Consider the following 23,288-nt stretch of genomic DNA (forward strand, 5'->3'; position numbering starts at 1 on the left):
GGACGCTACCGTGAGGCTAAGGACCGCCCATCGAAACTACCTGATTGGTGGAATACCCTGTCAGTTGTGTCTTGAACAAAGATTGTCTGCTTTACGATTGGCTGATGATACCTTCAATCAAAATGGAAGTCCCACCGCAGGGTCACCCTGAACATTTTATTGGTTGGTCAGGAATGTTAACATTAATTTATCTATCTGTAATGAACAGCCCGTAATGAAGGCGCACCTCCGTCTTCTTGTAAAAACCTTGTTTTATTTATTTTAGGAAGGAAATGGAGCATTATATTGATACTATACGATTTTCTATGAAAGTTTGTAAACCCTAAAAATATTTATATAAATGTGTATGTGTATACAGCACCTTTTGTGTGAAATGTTGTATTTCATGTGTAATGTTTGTTTATATATATTTTACCATGTATAATGTTTGTCTTATACATGTAATTTTGATCTTGTTTATTAAAAAAAATATATATATTGTTTGAATGCACCCAACATGTTGAACAGTATCTCATTTGTTTGTAATTTTGTGAATTAAAATAATTGTAGAATAAAACTGGTAATTTTTTTTTTTTTTTTTATGAATAATAATTATTAGCGTTATCAGTACAGCGTGCTATAACCAGTGATTCAACTTAACCAGCCAATCATTAATGGACAGTCATTAACAGAGTCTTTAAGTGAATAGCATATGGACGTTGTTATTGTTGGCGTGATAAGTTTATCAGTTTGATACAAATATTTATAATTTCTGCAACATTTAAAAATCTTATCCTCGAATTACAATAAAATCAGTGCAAGTTGTAATGCCAACAGTTTGGCAGTAGAGAGTAGTAAACCTGTCACTTCTCTAGCGTCCTGATGTATGAAGTTCAGCTCACTTGTTGGTTTAATAGCAATATTTGCCAATTTTGCAGGTGGTAAGTGTTCTAACTTCTTGCCAGATGGTTTTGCAAAGGCTCCGGTTGATGTAGCAGGAGGGGCCTTCTTTGGGGACTTCTACAATCCTTTTTTTTTTTTTTTTTCAACAGAGGGCAGCATTGATTCAATAATTCCCAATAATGTATTCTCCCAATACCCTCACTGGCCACTTTAGATTAGATTCCACTTTATTGTCATTGCACATGTAAGGTACAGTTCAACGAAATGCAGTTAGCATGTAACCAGAAGTGCAATAAGCAGTAAGTACAGAATATACAAGGTCTACAATATTAAATTAAATTAAATGTATGCATTTAGACACTTTTATATAAAGTGACTTACAGTGTATTTTGGCTATCAATTTTTAACGGAGATACTTTGATCTCCTGAGAAACAGACAATACAAACATACACGGGCATCTTCGAGACACCCCACAGAGTGGAGGACCAGGAGACCTCCTTCCCTTCTGGCCATTTGTTTAATTTTAAATCCCATCACCCATTCTTCCTTCTACTCAGTCTGCTCAAAATGATTACATGAAAATGTCAATGCAAGTGAACTAACACTTATGTCTAGTATCATTGGAAATGTCTCAGTGCAACTGGTACAATGGTCTCAATCTTACAAAAGTAGATTAGAAGATAATACAGATCCGAAGAGTTAAGAGATTTCTTGATTACTGTGATGGGAGTGCCCTTTACCAGGGTCCTCCATGTAAATTACCCCCTGTTCCCATTGAGTTGTAAAATCACCCAGGCTTGGGACCTGAGTTAATGCAAATTCCAATTGTTAGTTCCTGTCTCCATCTCGGGGGATGTTTGTCTTGGTCTGAGGTATTTAAAGGACTGCAGCAAAAGGATCAGGGCTTTCTGTAGCTGGAATGAGCCCATAGCATGAAGTGTGTCCACACACTTCATACTGTGTATTTTTCTAAAAGTCAGGAATGCATTTTTTACTATCAGATTCATCTTTGAGAATTTGATGTCTTGTATTGATTTGATATGAATTGGCTATGTAATTGGCATAATCCTTACCTGACTGATAATAAATTGTTACATTTGATTTACTCTGACTTACTCTGAAATTATTTTCTCAAGTAGAGTAAGTGAAGGCTATGTTTCCGCAAGACACAGACTAGAGCATAGGGCACATCAGGTGAGGTTTTAGATTTCTGGCTAAACCGCTTGACTTTAGTTAAGTTGTACTCAGTTGCATTAACTATGGGGGGCTAGTAAAAGTACTGATCATAACGGCTGGTTATTGTCTCAGCTTTAATTAAGTTGTACGCAGTTATATAACTGTCGGGGGCTAGACAGCTAGTGCTAGCATAACCGCTGATTATTGTTTGAGCTTTAATTAATTTGTTTATGGGTAACTGAGGGGGACTACTAGTCATAACCTCTGGCTACTGTTTAGACTGGCGAGTTTGTGATAGTGGGGCACACGTAAAAGAACGGCCGTCGTGGGGCACCCTGAGCGACATAGATTCCTATTGAATGAGTAAAATAAAGTAAAGAGTTAAATTAGAATAATCAAATGTCAGAAGAATAACAAGAATAATTAGAGACCAACAAACAACCAATTTGCCTTTCAACGTAAATTCGAGGTCATACTAAAATGGAGTCAGATTACATAAGAAAATGGAGTCAGATTTGAGTTTAACCTAAATTGAATTACTCTACGCCGAACACGCAGGAAACATCCAGCACCGGATACCTTCCTTAGGGCCGAGTGCCTGGACCTCACAATGTCATATCAATATGTACAATAACTATACATATAAGGCAGTATTATGGACATCATTTACAGATTTTAAATACAATCAGCATGATATACAAATAGGTGTACTATGAACATCCTTTACAGATGGATTATGTAAAAGTGTATGTACACTAAAGGCAGAAAATATGAACATTTACACTAGTGCAATGGACAGTAAAGTGCATAGAAAATATTTCAATGTGCAAATGGATTACTCAGTGTTTCTGGATGAACAGACAGTAGTGCAAGTAATAACAAGTTTATTGTTTTTTGCTTGTTGTAAATAAATCAGATGTAGTGATGAGGAGGGGTGAGGAGTCTGTGTGGTGTGTGTGGGGGGGGATGGGGGGGGGGGGTGAGGGGTGTCAGCTCTTAGCCTTCCGAACTGCCTGAATTGTTCGTGGCGTAGATTCAACAAGGTGTTGGAAACATTCCTCAGAGATTTTGGTTCATATTGACATGATGACATGACGCAGTTGCTGCGACCCTACCATCTGAATGTCGCAGCAGAAATCAAGACTCATAAGACCAAGCAACATTTTTCCAATCTTCTATGGTTCTGGTGAAACTGTGTGAATTGTAGCCTCCTTTTCCTGTTCTTAGCTGATAGTAGCTGCACCTGGTGTGGTCTTCTGCTGCTGTAGCCCATCTGCTTCAGGGTTCAACGTGTTGTGCATTAAGAGATGGTATTCTGCATACCTTGGTTGTAATGAGTTATTTGTGTTACAGTTTCCTTTCTAACATCTCCACCCATTCTCCTCTGACATCAACAAGGCATTTTTGTCCACACAACTGCCGGTCACTGGATATTTTCTCTTTTTTTCTCTGTAAACCCTAGAGATAGTGCATGAAAATCCCAGTGGATCAGTAGTTTTTGAAATACTCAGACCAGCTCGTCTATGTTCAAAGTCACTTAAATCCCCTTTCTTCTCCATTCTGATGTTCGGTTTGAACTTCAGCAAGTCATCTTCACCACATCTAGATGGCTAAATGCATTGAGTTGCTGCCATGTGATTGGCTGATTAGCAGTTTGTGTTACCAAGCAATTGAAAAGGTGTACCTAAAAAGTGGCCGGTGAGTGTATAATGAATTAAGTGCACCTGGAAAGCTCTTACCTCAAGTATGAATTAAGTAGGAATCAAGTCAAGAATTAATTATTACATGACACACATTCAAGATGTAAACAAAAAAGAATTATGATCAATTAGCTCGTAGCTACATCTGAATTTAAAATTGTGAAAATTATTTATATTATACTTATAAAAAGCAATTTTATACAAATCAAAACTAAACGTTAGGCCTACGTGAACTGAAACCCGAATGATTAATTTTGTATGTGTTTAACTAAAATTTATTTAAATACAGTATGTACAATCAATCTTGCAAAATACTTTCCTTTTAATGATATAAATCTAACATCAATAGATCAGTGTTTCCACAATGTTTTAAATCATCGCACCCATACCTCAACTTGTGTCATTTAGAATCACTAGTTTCCCATCTGTAAATATGGCTTCGTTCTGCCATTCATGTGGCAGTAAACTTCAATGGATTTCCCCTTCTCAGGGAGTAGGGAGCAATGAACACTATGTAGGGACAACAATTTGAACACAGTTCATGTGTGGAGCTCACTTCTAATGAGCTGATTATCTGAATCAGGTGTGTTAACACCGAGAGACATACAAAATATACAGTGCAGGAGGCGAGGTCTAGAATTGAGAACCGCTGGTATTGTCATTATAATCCGTAATTACGTCCCCACTATAGATGCAACAAATGTCTTGTTATAATGGGTTGTAATGTTTTTGTCTCAGCCAGGGCCGCTGCTGGCCAAATGGGTGCCTTAAGCAGAATTGTATTGTTGTGCCCCCTTACTATAGGGTTGGAAATATAACTTTAATAAAATAACTTTAATGTACAAATTACAAATGTAGGTCTCAACATTTTCCTATGGCTATAACTTTATTATGACTCCATTTTAGTCTCAAGCATTCTGAAATTTTGAAAAAGAAAATTAAGTTATTTTACTATGATAAAACCATGGTTTATTTTTTTATTTTATTTTATTTTTTTGAAGAAATTATAAAGGTTGTGTCATCTATAACAAAGAGATGGCCAAAAATGAAAGATTAAGTGAATATTTGAATTAAATGTTTGGCCAATAGCCTAAACAAGGATTTGATTGTCCTGTTAGTGTAACTGAAGTTGCCATGGCTACAAGAAAGATGATTTTTGGTGTTATAGTTAAAACCATGGATAATTTTTGTAAAGGAACCTGGAAAGTCAGAGAGAATATTAGATGGGTTGGTGATGGTTGAATTATTTCCGAATTATTAATTCACAGGAACGTGCCTGATTTTTACCTAAGTTATTTACATTTTTTTTTTAATAAATTTAAAAAATGTATAAGGTGTGCGTTGTAGTAGCCGTGGGCCCCTATAATCATCACCAACTTTCAAGGTAAAAAAACATCCTCAAAGTAGTCCATGTGACATCAGAGGGTCAGTTATAATATTTTGAAGCATCGAAAATACATTTTGGTACAAAAATAGCAAAAACTTTGACTTTATTCAGCATTGTCTTCTCTTCCGTGTCTGTTGTGAGCGAGTTCAAAACACAACAGTTCAATGATATCCGGTTCACGAACGAATCACTCGATGTAACCGGATCTTCTTGAACCTGTTCACCAAATCGAACTGAATCGTTTGAAATGGTTCTCGTCTCCAGTATGCATTAATCCACAAATGACTTAAGCTGTTAAGTTTTTTGTAATGTGGCTGACACTCCCTCTGAGTTCAAACAAACCAATATCCCGGAGTAATTCATTTACTCAAACAGTACACTGACTGAACTGCTGTGAAGAGAGAACTGAAGATGAACACCGAGCCGAGCCGAACCAGATAACGAACAAAAGATTGATTCATTCTTGAGTCAAGATCCGGTTGCATTGGTTTTTGGATCACCAGTAGTGATCCGTTCCGTCCGTTCTTTTCCGTGAACCGATTCTTCCAGACATTACGATTCAATAAACCAGTTGAAGAAAACGGTTCACCAGTTCTTTTGCGCTCGACGTAATGACGTACTTGGCGATGATTTCCCTTGATTCAAGCCTTCAGTTTACCTGCGCTCAAACATTGGCACAGAATCAGTTCAGAATCAATCACCAAAAGAATCAGCTTGGTTCAGACGCTCTGTGTGTTAGTCTGCTTCACACTGAATCACACATGCGCAGTATCAGCTCCTCGGTTTTCGAATTGGATGTGTCTGACAGAAACAGTTCCTGACTCATGAATGAGCCAGTCTGTTGTTCATTATCTGGCTCAGCTCGGTGTTCATCTTCAGTTCTCTCTTCACAGCAGTTCAGTCAGTGTACTGTTTATGAATTACTCCGGGATATTGGTTTGTTTGAACTCAGAGGGAGTGTCAGCCACATTAAAAAGGTTAACAGCTTAAGTCATTTGTGGATTAATGCGTATTGAAGACACAAAATGTTTAAAACAATTCAGTTCGATTTGGTGAACTGGTTCAAAAAGATCCAGTTACATCGAATTATTCGTTCGCGAACTGGATTTCACAAACTGCTTTGTTTTGAGCTCTCTCACAACAGTCACAGAAGAAAAGACAATGCTCAATTAAGTTGTAGTTTTGCTATTTTTGGACCAAAATGTATTTTTGATGCTTCAAAATATTCTAACTGACCCTCTGATGTCACATGGACTACTTTGAAGATGTTTTTCTTACCTTTCTACACATGGACAGTAGACCGTGCATACACTTTCAATGGAGGGACTGAGAGCTCTCGGACTAAATCTAAAATATCTTAAACTGTGTTCCAAAGATAAATGAAGGTCTTACGGGTTTGGAACGACATGAGGGTGAGTTATTAATGACATCATTTTCATTTTTCGATGAACTACTCCTTTAAGAGTCAACCACATCTCTCTCTCTAGCTCATTCAAACTCGCCCCCATATGTCTACATCACTATGTGGAAATATTTGCATAATGCCTTACAAATGTTCAAGCAAAATAAGAAGGCGTGGTTTCAGTAACCGCAGTTAGTGTTGAAGCAGCCATGTCAGGGAGATGCTGTGTTTTTCTAGGCAAAACCACTTTATTTGTCCTTCTGAATGTAGATGCGTTTAGGAATCTTTAAGATTACTTACAACAGAACAGCAATGCATTTTATGGACAACCGCTTCGTGAACCTAATAAAGGAGGTAATTCTGACTTTGATATGATGAATTTATTAAAAAATGGTTTTAAAAACTGTAAACTGTATGTTTGGTTTAAAAGCAAAACCCAAGTGTGCCTGTACTGCATCCAATTAGTCACTGTGTTACTAAACGCACACCAACTGGTGCTGATGTTGACTTCGCCTGCCGCACACGAGGGATAAGCAGACAGATGAGTACTTTTTTTTTGTTTGTTTGTTTTTTGTGATAATGGATCCGATTCATTTGTTTTATTTGTCATGAGCCCCTTTCAAACTGCATGTTGGTCCTGGAAAATAAAAGTGTGAATAAAAACCAGAACCAATGGTGTAAAGGGTGTGTTGTAGTGATGATGCATATTATTGTGCAACACTTTTACCAGGTGTTCTGAAGTCAGATCAGTGTTTGTGATGAAAAAGTATGTGCAAAATTGAATGAAGCAGAGATCAGTTAGTTCCTCACTATCCGTGCTGAAGCTGAGATCGTTTCCAGCTTAAGTGAAAGTTAACATGCCTAGCAATTTCAACTTGTACATTACACATCACATCCTGATGTCACATGTCATTACGGGACCATTACAGGTTGTGTGTGAACACATGCACATATTCTGGGAAATCACTGGTAGTGCGAATGAACCAAAATCTAACGAGTCGGGAACAATTGCTGGGCCACATTACCCATGGATTGTCCAGAATCTCAGGGTGAAAGGATTTTAGGTAGCCTACTTTTACCATTTAAATGTATTCTGTCTGTTGATACTGAAATGATGCATGTGACCTGCCTTTATGCTTAACTTGAACTGTGAACATGATTTTTTTTTTTTATTAAATATTAAATAAATCTCATACAAAGCATTTTATTTTATACCTTTTCATGCAAGTCGACACTGTTGCAACACTAAATGTATTTTTAAAACAAATTATAAATAAACCGTTTGTATTTCTTGAAAATGATTGCTTCAGTTAATATTTTGCAAGATAGAACCTTTCAATTCCAGCAGAATTTATATATATATAAGGTTATATCTGCTTTACTTGTGTTCCAGAAATCCTAATTTACAAATTTATGAGGATTTTAATATTATACATTTAGAATTGTACATTTAAAACAATATACAGATAAAATGTCTTTGAAAGATGTGTAATTCTTGCACTGGTTTACAGAGGGATAGTCATTGTTATTTGCAGCTTTCAACTCAAAGTTTTGTCACCTGAACCACATATTTTTCTTTCCCTCCCATGTCAGTTTCACAGGATATTGCTGCAGCAGAGGGGCAGAAGTCTTTTAAATGCTTTCTTAAAGTCCTCGTTAAAGATGGTGTATATTAGCGGATTGATAAGGGAATTGAGGTACCCAAGCCAGGTGAGGAAATCTGCGAGCACAGCGGAAGTGCTGCAGGTTGGGCAAATATTCACAATCACCTCCTTCAGGAAGAACGGTAACCAACAAATCACGAAGGCTCCCAGGATCAGTCCTAAAGTAAAAGCCGCCTGTCTCTCCCGGGCCCCTGGGTTCCTGCGGATCTTGATGAGGTCACCTGATGAAGAAGTAATACGCACCCTTTCCCCATCTGTTGATGGGTCGGAAAATGACTTCTCGCCTGGGCAGAGTGTGTCGGGACTGAGGGCGATGTCTTTATCAGAGCTCATTCCAGGAATTATGACGTTGCTCACGGTCTGTTTCACTAATCGGCTGCTCCCCCGACGGTTACGCAGCATCTCCGCAGCCTTGTAGATCTTGTAGTAAAGAATCAAAATGAGAGCCAGTGGAATATAGAATGCTCCGAAAGTGGAGTAGACTGTGAAGGCCACGTGGTCGTGCTCGATCAAGCAGTCCATGACTTCCTTTTCCCTATCTTTGTGTTCCACAGGGAATTTCCTCCACACTAAAGGTGGTAGAGACACCAGCACAGACAGTGTCCACAGAGAAAAAATGGTTATGATTGCTCTTTTATACGTGCGTTTCTGGGAATAGGCCACAGCGTCGGTAATGGCGCGGTATCGATCAAGAGCAATGGCGGCTAAGTGTAAAATTGAGCAGGTGCAGCACGTAACATCCACACCCAACCACAGGTGACACACGATCGGACCGAGTACCCACGTCTCTTCTGCAATGTACACAATGCTGACAGGCATCACTAGAACAGCTACTAGGAGGTCTGTCACAGCTAGAGAGCAGATGAGGTAGTTGGCAGGTTGGTGGAGTTTGCGGGTGATCAAAATAGCAGTGATGACCAAAGAGTTGATGGCAGTGGTTGCCACAGCCAGAATAGAGAGAGTCAGGGAGAGGAGGATCTTACTGGGACTCATCCTGCTGGCCAGAACATCAGAGAGATCCACAGATGAACAATTGATGGGATCCATGGTGAAAGTACGCTTGTGACCTGTAAGAAATGAATAAAGAAACAGTATGACCAAGAGCAGAACTCATTTCTGTTAAAACACACACACACACCGACTTTGTGATCTAGACTGATATTAGGAAGTGTGAAATTAAAAGCATATTTACTACCAACACAAGCCTCAAGTCAACACAAGTAAAGCAGTCAAACCATGGCACAACTCCAGAGAAATTGTTATATAACCTCATTATTTCAGTGGGTATTTTTTTAAATGCATTTCCCATGTGTATTTGTCTAGCAGACAGATTTCAAAACAGATTTTATTTATAAGAAGATCATAGTAAAACTGGAGGCATGCCTTCATCATTCATTATTTCAAGACATGTTTAAGCACTATAATCGAAACCAAGAATGAAATATATTTATTCTGAACTCTTCATATATATATATACAGACCAAAAGTTTGGACACACCTTCTCATTCAAAGAGTTTTCTTTATTTTCATGACTATGAAAATTGTAGATTCACACTGAAGGCATCAAAACTATGAATTAACACATGTTGAATTATATACATAACAAAAAAGTGTGAAACAACTGAAAATATGTCATATTCTAGGTTCTTCAAAGTAACCTTTGCTTTGATTACTGCTTTGCACACTCTTGGCATTCTCTTGATGAGCTTCAAGAGGTAGTCACCTGAAATGGTCTTCCAACAGTCTTGAATGAGTTCCCCGAGAGATGCTTAGCACTTGTTGGCCCTTTTGCCTTCTGTCTGCGGTCCAGCTCACCCCTAAACCATCTCGATTGGGTTCAGGTCCGGTGACTGTGGAGGCCAGGTCTGGCGCAGCACCCCATCACTCTCCTTCTTGGTCAAATAGCCCTTGATGCCTTCAGTGTGACTCTACAATTTTTTTATAGTCATGAAAATAAAGAAAACTCTTTGAATGAGAAGGTGTGTCCAAACTTTTGGTCTGTACTGTATATATATATATATATATATATATATATATATATATATATATATATATATATATATATATATGTAATTTCAACATTCATTGTGTGAAAAGTATTTAATTCATTAAGACTGTACCCCAGTTGTGGCACCATTTAGCGCAACAGTCTGTCTCATTTAGTTTGCTATGCAGTTCTCAAGGTGGCAAATTTGCTTGCACCCTTGCCCAAATTTATCACCTCATATGAGCTCAAGGATTGTATATGAGCATTGCACGGCACGTTTAAAAATATGCTGGGCACATTACTTAAAAGGTACTTATCACTATTTAGTTTTCTGTTTGTGGGAATAGGATTTATGCTTATGCATGTCAAGCCAGATGAAAGCATCTTAAAATGTTTACTATTTGCGTCACTCCTGGTGAAGCTGTAATCTGGCCTGGCAGTAAGATGCTGATAACACTGAGAGAGGCTGGCGCCGTCCTTTCATTCTACGTGCCACACAAGTTTGGTGATTCATTTTTCACAGTGCAGTGGAAGCACACCAGTGAGCACGCTGACTGCTCATAAAGCTGGGAATAGATGGCCAACCCTGTCTCTGTCAATGCCAAGCCATGCTAGTCAGTGTGATCATATTAAGACCATCCCAGCTAGCTATTTTCTCCTGCCAACCGCACTTCACACTTCTTACTGTTGTTCTAATCAGGTTGTTTAAACACTTTTAGCACTCTGCCCTAATATTTTCAAGATTCAAACCTGTATTGGCACTATGAATACAGTTGTATATATGCATTGGCTCTAAACACTGGCTCTATTCCAAAACGTAGTGAGCTGTCTTGCTGTCGGTAAAGAGTAAAGTACAAAATGCTCTTCATAGGCACCAGCAATATCATACAGGTATGCTCCTTACACAACACACAGAAACCTTGATTCAAAATCTTTCCAACAGACTCTGGTATTAGCATGTTGCTAAGCTAACGCATTGATAAGTTTGCTTTTACCCTTATTTCCGAACCCGAGGGTTAACAGGGTTCACACCTATTTTTTGGGTCCAAACTGTACATGTCATCAAAGCTGCAATTTAACCACAGATCAAGAGCTGTAGCTAAAGCCACATAACTTTACAGTGCTATTTGTGAATGTTCGCTGGATCTATGGTTTCAGGAAACACAAATCAGGTTAACTATGCTGCTAACAATGGCACTAATTGCGACCATATTAAGCTAACAATGCTTTTGGCAAACACACCCCAGCAAAGCGCGATAATGCATTTTGGGATTGCAGCTGAAGCTGCCTTGGAATCAGGCCAAAATAAGGTATCTTAGGAGGTGGTATAATTATGCTGCCTACCTTTTGGAACAACATTCATGCACTTAAAATGCTTTAAAGTGCTGCCAACAGAGGCAGCTCACAAGGTTTTTGAACAAAGTGCAGGTTAATCTGAATATCAGATTAGCATATGTACAAAAAAAATACAAAATAAATAAACACTCAAGTTTATCCAACTTTCTTTACATTCATGCATTTGAAGACTCACTCACAGTAATATAAAACATGAACTTTGAATTGAGTATGTAAAACAAGACACCAGACCTTTTTGTTTCAGAAAATGATTATGTCTCAACAAATATAGAAGATAAAAGCAATATTCTGCTAAAGAAAACAAATCACACGATCCACTCTTGGTGTGCAGGCAATAGGGCCTGTGTATCACACACACATAATTTCTTGATTTACACTCTATTAAAATATTTGCATATGTGATATGCCTTGAAGACGTTCAAATCCCTGCCTGGGTTACCTGTTAGATGGCTATTGCATTCCTCAGAGAATCTCAAAAGACCAAAGGTAATTGCGAAAAGTTTCAGTGAATATAAAAGCGTTGAAATGTCTCACAGTTCCCTCCCAAATGACCTACTTTGTTAATTCACTGAGCACTAATATGGTGCTGCAGATTTGTCACTGTTTTTGCTGCTGCTACGGATTCATCAGCCTTGACACATGGTCCTAGTGTAAATTAGGAAATCAAAAACAAACACATATGTTGTGTGTTAGTGGTGGATGTATAGAGAAGATATGGAATATGGTGTATTGTTTTCAATGTATTTTCAAGTGTGGATGCTCTGAATGAAGGTTTTTAGCATTCAATGCAGTGAAAAAGGAAATTTAAAAAATGTAGGGCGAGACTTTATTTGATCAGTTTTTGATTGGATTGGATCATGAGAAATGGTTGTGAAGCAGGTGGTCGGAGAGGAGGTGCTGTAAAGTAAACGGGATTAATGAAAACAGCTGAAAAGGAAAGTCATTTCAGAGCAAGTTATTACATTCTGATAAAAGATGCCGAAGCAAATGGATCATGCACAATAACACATGCACTGTGTATTAAAAGAGTAAATAGGGTCACATTTGATTTCTTGCTGGCACCTCACCACTTCTTATCCCTTTTTAAAGTATAATAAATGCACTCAGATAATGCCTGACTACCTGACTATTGGGGCTGGATGATATGCTATGATTTAGACAGAGGCTGTTTGTACTGAGGCTACCTGCATTATTTTATTTACAATAAGTGTACTAAGTAGTACTATATATAAATAGTAGTAAGATTCCATTTGCATTATCGCAAATAGTGCTAGATTACACTTTATTTACGGTAAATAATGAAACAGTATTCAATATATTCAGAGAATATTTATAAAGAATTATAAATGGATGCTGCCTTACTGGGAACTTACTTGTCTCTATTCCTAAATCTAACCCTAATCAGATTGAACCTACGGTTCAGTAAAGGTGATTTCTGTGAGGAAATTATTCATTTTATGGACATTTTCTTGAACCCTTAAACACAATGAAGTGAAAAAATACAACCTGTAAAAGAAATACAAATAATAATATATAATAATAATAAAAATTATGAATACGGAAAAATCCTTCATGTTAATATATTACTATTTTTATGTCGATCTGCCAGACTGCACAATTAATGCTTAGAATACCACATTAAATACATGATAAGCATGTGATGGAGGAAAAAGAGAAGAAGAATGTGATCAGAAAAGTCCAAATTCAAACTCGAATCGGTCACGTCAACAACTAACTCCTTACTCTCCACTGGTTTCTTTGTTAGTTTTGTCTGGCTCAAGCAGAAACTGGTGGCCAGAGTTCATGTAAATTGCTTTCGCCATCAAGATGGACTATTTGCAGTTAGTGTAATAGACACTTTGTAAAATGTATTTCCCAGTATTTTTCAGCCTTTCATTAAATGAGCATAACAAAGCACAATATTTAATTGAATTCAAATGAACGGCTTTAAGGAACCCCCAGCTTCTCACAGTCATGTGCTGCATTAGTTTAATGTCATGCAGCTGGTAATAAAGGGGAGTGTAAACTAGCATGTTTGGCTCTCCCTATTGACATGAATGGAAAAACAAAGTCGTTTTAGAGGAAGAAATTTAGATTAAAGATTACTGGGGGAAATTTTTTTTGAATAGAATGCAGCAATGAATTATTCGCAATAAAACTGTACCCACCATTAAAAAATTAAATAGCATCCATTTGAAATATCTATACCGAATTCCAATTCCCCACTAAGAAAGGTTTACATATTAAGTTTGATTCATCCCATTGTCTGATGTAACCATCTGGAAGTAGGAATTTCACTCAGGACTTACTCATTTTTAACCAAAATATAGAACTGTGCCTTGGAGTAGACTACATAAATCTTATGCAACAAGTCTCAAGAGGTTGTGTGATTTTTTTTTGCAATCTCTACTTCAGAGAAAAAAACAACAACAGACTGTCATGGAGAGATATCAGAACACATTGCCAGATGCAGAATAACTGAAGATCTGTCCTTCTCAAACTTTCAGCACTGGCTGTGCCAAAAATCCTTCTGGGTGTTGGACTGGTGATGCTCTTAAAGGAATATTTCACCCAAAAATGAAATTTAGCTGTAAACTGTCATTTTGGGGAAAAAAAAGTGCATTACTTCATACTTGTTAACCAATGGATCCATTTAATGGGTGCCATCAGAATGAGAGTCCAAACAGCTGATAAAAACATAACAATAATCCACAAGTAATCTATAAGACTCCAGTCCATCAATTAATGTCATGACATGAAACACTGCATGTTTGTAAGAAACAGACCAATGTTCAAACCATTGGGACTCTCTGTAAAACCTGCTAATTGAAGCCATGGTATGAATGTTTGTACACATAGGGCCACCTGTGTCACCTGCAGGTGTCATATGATCTTGTTTCAGATGTAAGTCAACAGATGGAATGCCTCTGGACACAAATCTTTATGGGAATGATCACAATATCATCATTTCAGGCTGTCTGACCACATGGCCTCAATCAATGATGACAAACTCTTCTGAAATGAGCTGGAAGCGCATCAAACACAGTCTTGTCCTTCACCTTCAGGAACAAAGCAGATGTAATTACCTAAATTTGCGTAGCTGCCGGTTCTCAATGACGTCCAATTAGCTGGAGTGTGTGAGGTGCTAAATAAGATTTGCTGATGGTTACATCAGCTCATGGTCAGTGGATTTTGGTGGGGGGGAAATCAAAGCCCATTCATTAGGTATTCAGATGTTTGTGTTACATAGCTTTTTAGCCTAAATGTCCAAGCATATTTACATATCCTGGGTTCAAAGCACATAAAAACGGCCCAGGCCAACTATTTGTAACATATTCATTACGGTGGAGACAAATAGTAAAACAGACACCCCAAAGCAATTAAATGTTTCATTATACATCTCCACATACTTACTGCAATATTAGAAGATATCAGCTGATGACAAATGAAATAAATAAAAATAAACAAGTCCCCCCCCCTCATTCAAACTCATTTATTTGCACACCAAAAGCTCCCCATAAGAGTTTGGAGCAATTATTTTGCATCTTCGAAGGAATTTCATTTGATTTTAATTTCACTGTTTGCCTGGCTCACGGGATATTTCATTTCATTTCATTTCATAATTCACTACATGCACACGGTCACACTATCTAAACTCTGTTCTTCATCCACTAACTGAATCTCCATTGGGTGTGCATTCAGTGAATTAATGAGAACTAAATGTCAGTCATGTTGTGCCAATACAGTGTCTGCTGGTGATTGATATCTTCAGGAAGCAAGAGAGAGGAGTGTTCTACTAGTTAGATATCAAAAATCTAGGATACGTGGTCAGAATGATACCTACCATCATGCCTCATTTTATCAGCCCCGTGAATATCTGTTTGACATTTTGTATGTACCTGCAGTATCACTCCACCACCAGCTATATAAACTGTCATGCCTAGTCATATAAAGAAAACTACCATAAATGCACATCTTTTTAATGAAGGGATAATTCTTTATATTTATATTATCTTATATTATACATTTTCAATAAGATTAGTATCATCATCATCAACTTTTGGAACTTTTTTATTTTGAACAGGCAGTCAACTAGCTATCAGAATCTTAGAATTAGAATTAGAATTATCAACATCTTTTGAAGCTCTTTATTTTGAAAATCAGTGTCAATTAAAGTATCATTCTATTATAATGATTATCATCACATCTTTTAAAACTATTTTATTTAACAGTCAGGCAAATTGCAATCAATATCTTTTACAAATGGCCCTGTATGCACATGGTTGAAGTATAAGGAACAAAATGTACCTGACTGGTCCTGAATAAAATATGAGAGAACGTAGGGCACCTGGATAGGCCGAAGGGTCAGGACAGGCAAAGATGAGGATGGCGCTTAGTCTATCAATATGCACAGCATACATCAGGCTTCATACGGCATACATACATCTTCAAAACCTACAAACAAATGTCTGAGACAAATTAGCAATCATAATTTGTATTCTTATATACTACAGATAGGTATTTTTATTAGAAATAAAATTAAAACATAAAAAAAAATCATGCATTCAGCCCCAGGCTGTTTTATTATATATATATATATATATATATATATATATATATATATATATACAGCCCTATAAATAATAATTTATATATATATATATATATATATATATATATATATATATATATATATATATATATATATATATATATAAATTATTATTATTATTATTACAGCATTAGCAGCATTGTTTATATTTTCAAAGACATGATGATAAATCATTCTGTCTCTATACTACATCTTTATTGTTTTCTGGAGGAGTAATTTGTGGTGTTCCTGGTGTGCTAAATACTCTTCTAAATGTTGTTTTTTTTCCAGCTGATAAAATGTCAGATTTGTGGGGTCCCACAAAAATACTTCCTCTTACTGTACCTATTTCAATGCATATCATGTAATTTAATTTTATGTAGTTGTATTTATTTATAAAAATGTTAACATATTATTTATTTGATTAAATATTTGATAAAAGTATACATAATGAAAGCAAGTTTAATTTTGCCAAAAAACAACAACAACAACAACAAAACTATTCATATATTCTAGGGCAACCCATATGGCATCCCAATATAAATAATTATTTAAAATAAACAATCAATTATACAATATTTATAAATAGATCTATATTAAATAATGAAATAACATATCTTAATGGATACATATGTGAGCATAAAAATTGCTAACAATTATATATTGATTATATACCAACAATAGTTAAAATTGGACCAGAAGGTATTTAGAAAGATCTACTGAATATAGACAGGCAGACAGACAGACAGACAGACAAACAGACAGAAAGACAGATAGATAGATAGATAGATAGATAGATAGATAGATAGATAGATAGATAGATAGATAGATAGATAGATAGATAGATAGATAGATAGATAGATGTCTGCATCAATATTAATAATAATTATCAATAAATGCAATAATAATAATAATAATAATAATAATAATAATAATTTAAATATCTACACATTTTCCTCTGTCTGTATCAAACACAGAAACACTCATAAACACAAAACAGTAGCCTATATTTCCATTAACCTTCACAAGACACAAACACACTTCAACAAACTGGTGGTCGAAACCGTATTTGGTCATTTGTCTTAAGTACTTACGCTTAGTGATTCCAAAGAGGAAGTCTTCGCTTCAGCACGAATTCCCTGGATAAAGAATTCCCTACAACTGATGGGAATGCGCGTCCGGGAACGTCGGTGCTCGGAGCTGCGCGCGACTGCTGTGCTTCGGTCCTCCTGACTAGAGCGCGTGCGATTCGTCTACTGCGTGGGAGCTGCGCGCGGCGAGAGCGCCTGACAGGTGCTTAATGAGAGGGAGACACTGCTTTATGATCGAGCGAAGAGTTACTCAGCAACTACACTGAGTCAAGTTTAGCGAACACCTCATTTTTTTTTAAGTTTCATTTTTCTACTACTTTTTATTCGTCTTTTTTAAACTTTTGAAGTTTTGTCAGCTAAGGGATTTGCTATTAGCGCCCTAAACACATTGACAGTGTATTTGAACATAACATGATAAGAAGAGATATCTGTGTTTTAGTGATCATTAGGTCCTGTGGAGGATTGGAGGATGTTATCCAAGGTCCTCCAGGGTGGTTCAATAGGCTATGATTCATTTTTCAGCCAGGAAACCTACAATCTAGTGGTTATGTAACCGCAGTGAAGCTCAGATAGTCAGCCCTCAACAAGCAGAACAGATCCCACCAAATATCAGCAAACCCAATAAATGATAGGGTTTGTGCCTTATGACAGCCAGGGGTGCAAATAAAAATAAAACCTGTAAAGCACATGGAGGCAATGCATTTGTAATATATATGCATATTTACCCAGAGTGTAGATGGAAGATTATGAAGATTGTGTCCTAATAGAGGCAAATGAAACCGTGATTGGTTGGGATGTGTTTGCAAATGTTGAAAGAGGAAATGTAGAGAATGAGAGGTCAGAGAGGCAGGGAATTGGATTTCTAATAAGGCAGGGACAGCGATTGGGATCTGAAAAGGATGATTCTCTGTAACAAGGCGAGGGCCTTCTTGAAAGACAGGAGAAATAGAGAACGAGACACAAAAATGAGTGACTGAAGGATATAAACCAGCACGTACTGGTGGGCTACTGAGGGAGGAGAAATGGGAAGCCTTTGTGATGATGCTCTCATCATTTTCCTCTGATTCTGTCAGCCTTTCCCTGGAGCTGAGATTCGTCATTATAGCTTATCTTTAAAAAAAAAAAAAAAAAAAAAAAAAAAAACATTCATCTAAGCACCTATAAAAGCCGAAGCCAAAATTCCTCTAGTGGAACAGCAGTTTCTATAGACCTTGTTTACAGCGGATGTCAAGTCATTTCATTTAACCTGTGGAGGTTTAACGCTTTAAGTCAGCAAATTTTGTAGGTTCAGCTTTGCCTCAGGTTAAATGCACGGATTCCCACATGGAAACATTATTTTTGTTCGCTAGAAAGGATACCTTTTGAAAGTTTAAGGTTCTTAAAGGAATTGCTGTCATTATTGGTTCATCCACATTCCATTTCTGTTCACAAAGCAGACATTTTCACGCAGCTCTTTTCAAAAAAGGAGAACGTTTTCCCAAATTTGACAGTGTGACATACTTCCTAAAATATAATGGAAGCTATACATTTCAATGTTCAAAGCCCTTGTTTAAAAAATGTAAAAATTATAATGTCTCTGTGCTAAGGCACAGGTAAATCCTTTTCTACACACTATAAACCTAAAAGTAAGTGGACAGAATGTCTGTGTTGTTACCACACAACTGAGGGATATGTGCCTTTTAACCACAAAAAAAAAAAATAAATAAATAAATAAATTCATTTCTGCCTAATCCTTCATGTTTTTCTCTGTGTGTAGGAGTTGGAAGATTTCACTTAAGACCTGATCTTCACACAAAGACAGGTATTAGTCATGAGAGGCGGCAGGCCTCTTCACAGAGTTAGAAAAAATAATCAAATGCAATCCACGACACTTTCGATTCTCACGGGAATCTCTTTGGTATCTTTCTACCACTTTGTCTAAATGTTCAGTCAGAAATGAAAATTCTGTCATTATTTACTCAGCCTGTCAATCCAAACCTCTGAGTTTATTTCTTCTGTACAACACCAGACGATTTTGAACAATATTTTATGAATAAAGTCACTGGGTTTGTCAAAGCTTCAAGAAGGACATAAAGGGTAGCGTGAAATGAATCTATACTACTTGTATACTCTGATATGACAAGATGAACAGGTCAAATTATAAATTCAAATCAAATCAAAACACTGATCAGTGCAAACATACAAAGACTACATCAAATATGGCAACACAAACCTCAAACGTCAAGTCAAACCGTTCTTACATGACCAAATATCAAATGCAATTTATAGTACAGACAAAAACAGTTTCGTTCCACAGAAGAAATAAAGCCATAGGTTTAGAATGATATGATTAAACAAACACTTCCTTTTAAGTTTAATCTCACATAGTTTGTCATGAAATTGATTTGCTTACAACTACTCATTCTGACAGAAATGTGCCTCCAACCACTTTACTCTTTAACATGTTTAAGGCCAAAAACCAAAACTGATGATACCAGAATATTAGGGGCTGATTCCAATCATATCTATCATAGCAGTCTTCACGACAGGTTGCAGACAACACCAAAATAAATTGGCGCTCAAATCTTTGAATTTTTGTTTATCATGGCACATTTATACTTAAATATATTATTTTTATTTGTGAGTTACTTTTGATGCCACGAACCGAACAAACTTTGTCAAATTCAGTTACTACAGCCGTCTGGTACTGTGTAATAAAAACTCCTGTGTTCGTACGCTGATATTTTGATGCATTCAGTTCATCACAGGTGACAATAAAGAAATTTTTAATGTTACAAAATATGCCTATTTCCAATAAAAGCTATACTTTAGAACCTCCTCTTTATCAAATAATCCTAAAAAAAAAAACAAAAAAAAAAAACATGGTTGCCAGAAATTCAGCTTTGCCATCACAGGAAAAAGAAGAAGAAGAAAAAAATAAACATTACAATAATTTACTATGTTGTTTTATATTCTAATATTCTGACTCATTGAAATTACATAGAAGCCATTGCTTGCCATGTTTTTATGTAATCAGGATGGCAATTCTTGGGCCCTGTACAAAACCGTCATCACAGGCTCCCTTAAGCCTGACTTGGCCCCTTATCAGCAGCCTTGTGTGTAATATGTATCAGATGGTCCGTGAGCGGTCCATGAGCAGGCCGTCTGAGGCTGAGACGAGGTTAAGCAAACTGAAACACAAATTGGTACAAATAGTTCTACAAACCTGGTGCAATCTGGACTTAAGTGCTTTTTCTTGAACCAAACCTGTGTTATTTACGTCACAGGTCTGGAAGAGCACTACATACAACATTTATCATCTTGTCAGAACTGAGACAAAATGACAAATAACCAAGCCATGTAGCTTAACCATAAGGCAGCGTGGTTGGATAGCACAGAAATCCATCACATTATCATGCAATACCAAATGGAACTGAAAATATAGAGTTTCTGGTACATGGGGTGTTTCTGCTCAGATGTCTAAAGGATCTGCCCAATAAAACCAGGTTTTGCTCAACAAAAACACAAATTAGAGGGAACACTGACCATGGGAGTGTTAAATGGATTCAAATGCAATGAGAACCCAGCATCTGCTACCCCTATTTACTATGTGCAGGCAGAAGAACATAGATGCCCTTGAACTCGAGTGAAAATATCCTGCTGCTTTTATCACTGCTGTATATTGCTATTATTATGACTACAATGTGTTTCATAACAACATGACTTGACTTGCTGATTGGATACCATTTTAAGGAACCCATAATCTACGAAAAGAAAATGGAACGGTCCATACCTCACGAAAATATAATGATATATGGGTATTTTAGGCATTTTTGTGAGGGAATGTGGAAGCAGCATGATAAACATATTTCATTATTTAATTATTTAGTCCATTTTACTTTAGTCCAGTAAAACAACATAGACTTGGAGATTGTGCTTTATTCCCTTTCAGGTGATCCAAGATGAGTTTGGAGAAATTTAGCTTGCCCATGATCCTCTGCAGTGAATGGGTGCCATCAGAATGAGAGTCCAAACAGGTGATAAATCATCCCAATGTTTTAAATATGAGTCCATAATCCACCAACATATTTGTTTAGAACAGTTTTGGACCATTTTCGCTTATACAGTAAATGGTGCTTGATCTTTTCTCATTTCTCTCCTGATTCAGACGGAACTACTTTTTTTTCACTGGAGGAAGCAATTTCATAGATTGCCAATATCAAAGTTTTGGTAAAAAAAAAAAAAAAAAAAATACAATAAATCCACCCACTCACTGCAGAGAATGTGATGTAATGCTATATTTCTCCAAATCCGTTATGAAGAAACACATTCATCTACATCTTGGAAGGGCTGAGGGTGAGGACATTTTCAGCATATTCTCATTTTTGGTGAACTATTGCTCTAAATATTGCTAATTTCTTAGGGTATTTGCCCAGAATGATAATAATGGAGTGAGTTTGATAAATGCCTCTATGGACAGTCAGTTCTGACAATGCTATAAAATAAAGCCCAGACACAAAGCATTAGCTGTGCTGTCTGCTGACGTTTTTATTATTTTAGATCAAACAAGGATTTAATGCTCAAGTTGTTGACAAAAAGGTATTAGAAGTATACGTTGCTCGTATTTGAAGATTAAATAGTTGTTCATTGTTTTAGAGTATAAAAGGTTCTTGCTTAGTCAACAGGAGTAATGTACCAGTTACTGATTTGTTGTCTTGTTTCAAAAGGGAAATGGCTGTTGGCGAACACAAATTATTGAAATAAGCACAAACTGTTTCGAGGAAGAAGAAAAAAATGTGTGTGTTTAGTTTAACTAATTTAAATAATACATTCAAAGAAACAAACAAAAACAAAATATTGCTGTTGTGCAGCAATGCAATTTAACAATTTTCCCATCCCATGAATAGAGTAGATAGGTGTGTGCAGTAAGTGAATTATTAGGAGTGTTTTTGTTCAACATTAATTATTATTTTTTCCCCACTAGGCTTTTCTCTGCTTCACTTAGAGGCATCACATGGGAGCACCCCACAGGAGCACCCCCTCACAGTCCTCATTGAATGTTTGTGATGACATGGCCTATTGTAATGAACTGTTTAACACTGAAGATGTCTGATCCATGTGACCCCATAATCTCCTGTCTTTTGGCAAACATTTTCAGATGCTGCAATCTAAATTTCTTCCATAAAACAATTTAAATTAAATATTTGCATGTTGTTCTGTTGTTAAAATATTTTATGCTATTATTGATGTCGCTTAATGTAAAAGCATACCGCAAATTTAAAGGTCTAAGATTTTTCAAATGGTAACGTTTTACAATAAGGTTTAATTTGCAGACATTACTTAAATAACATGAACTAATAATGAGCAAAACTTCTGTAACATTAAAGGGATACTCCACCCTAAAATGAAAATGTAGTCATTAATCACTTACCTCCATGTTGTTCCAAACCCGTAAAAGCTTTGTTCGTCTTCGGAACACAATTTAAGATATTTTGATGTAAATCTTGAGGCTTGAGACCGTCCCATAGACTGCCAAGTAAGTTACACTGTGAAGGTCCAGAAAAGGTATGAAAAGTTGTCGTCATAATACTCCATCTGCCATCAGATGTGCAATCTGGGTTATATGAAGTGACCACTCTTTTTGTAAGAGAAGAAAACAAACTTTATTCAATAATTCCTTTGTCAACGGTCTCCCCTGTGTCACTCCATATCACTGTGCTGCGTCCTCCTTGTGAAGCGGAGGAGATCGGAGACAAAGGAATTATTGATCATTATTAATTCCAACATTTAGTAATATATTTTTAAAATTAAATGTTGTAGCCTATCTATTAATATTAGTTAATGCACTGTGAACTAACATGAGCGAACAATGAAAAATATATTTGATTAACATTAATAAGTAATAAATGTTGTAAATTACAAAATTGATAAACCTACACTGTACTTCGATCCAGCACTGCCTTGTTTTTATTCCTGCCAAAAATTCACACCCTTTCTGAACTGTTAATTATTCTTTAATTCATATCATCTATCAATAGTCATCTTCATATAATAAAAACTAGAAAATTCAAC

At 36.5% G+C, this 23,288-nt stretch overlaps 1 protein-coding gene across 1 annotated transcript; it reads right to left on the minus strand.

The window, feature by feature from the left end:
* Positions 1-7,867: 7,867 nt before the first annotated feature.
* On the minus strand, positions 7,868-17,436 carry LOC113037659 (5-hydroxytryptamine receptor 1F-like). The gene is made up of 2 exons (XM_026232134.1): positions 17,241-17,436; positions 7,868-9,279 (listed from the first exon to the last, which is right to left on the minus strand). The coding sequence occupies exon 2, from the start codon at positions 9,257-9,259 to the stop codon at positions 8,144-8,146; it is 1,116 nt and encodes a 371-aa protein (XP_026087919.1). The 5' UTR covers positions 9,260-9,279; positions 17,241-17,436; the 3' UTR covers positions 7,868-8,143.
* Positions 17,437-23,288: the final 5,852 nt, after the last annotated feature.

The sequence above is a fragment of the Carassius auratus genome, chromosome 1 (genome assembly GCF_003368295.1).
Source record: "Carassius auratus strain Wakin chromosome 1, ASM336829v1, whole genome shotgun sequence".
Taxonomy (NCBI): domain Eukaryota; kingdom Metazoa; phylum Chordata; class Actinopteri; order Cypriniformes; family Cyprinidae; genus Carassius; species Carassius auratus.

What these genes read in the sequence shown, in the direction of transcription:
- LOC113037659 (XM_026232134.1), bottom strand. Translation starts at nt 9,259, where the DNA reads ATGGATCCCATCAATTGTTCATCTGTGGATCTCTCTGATGTTCTGGCC.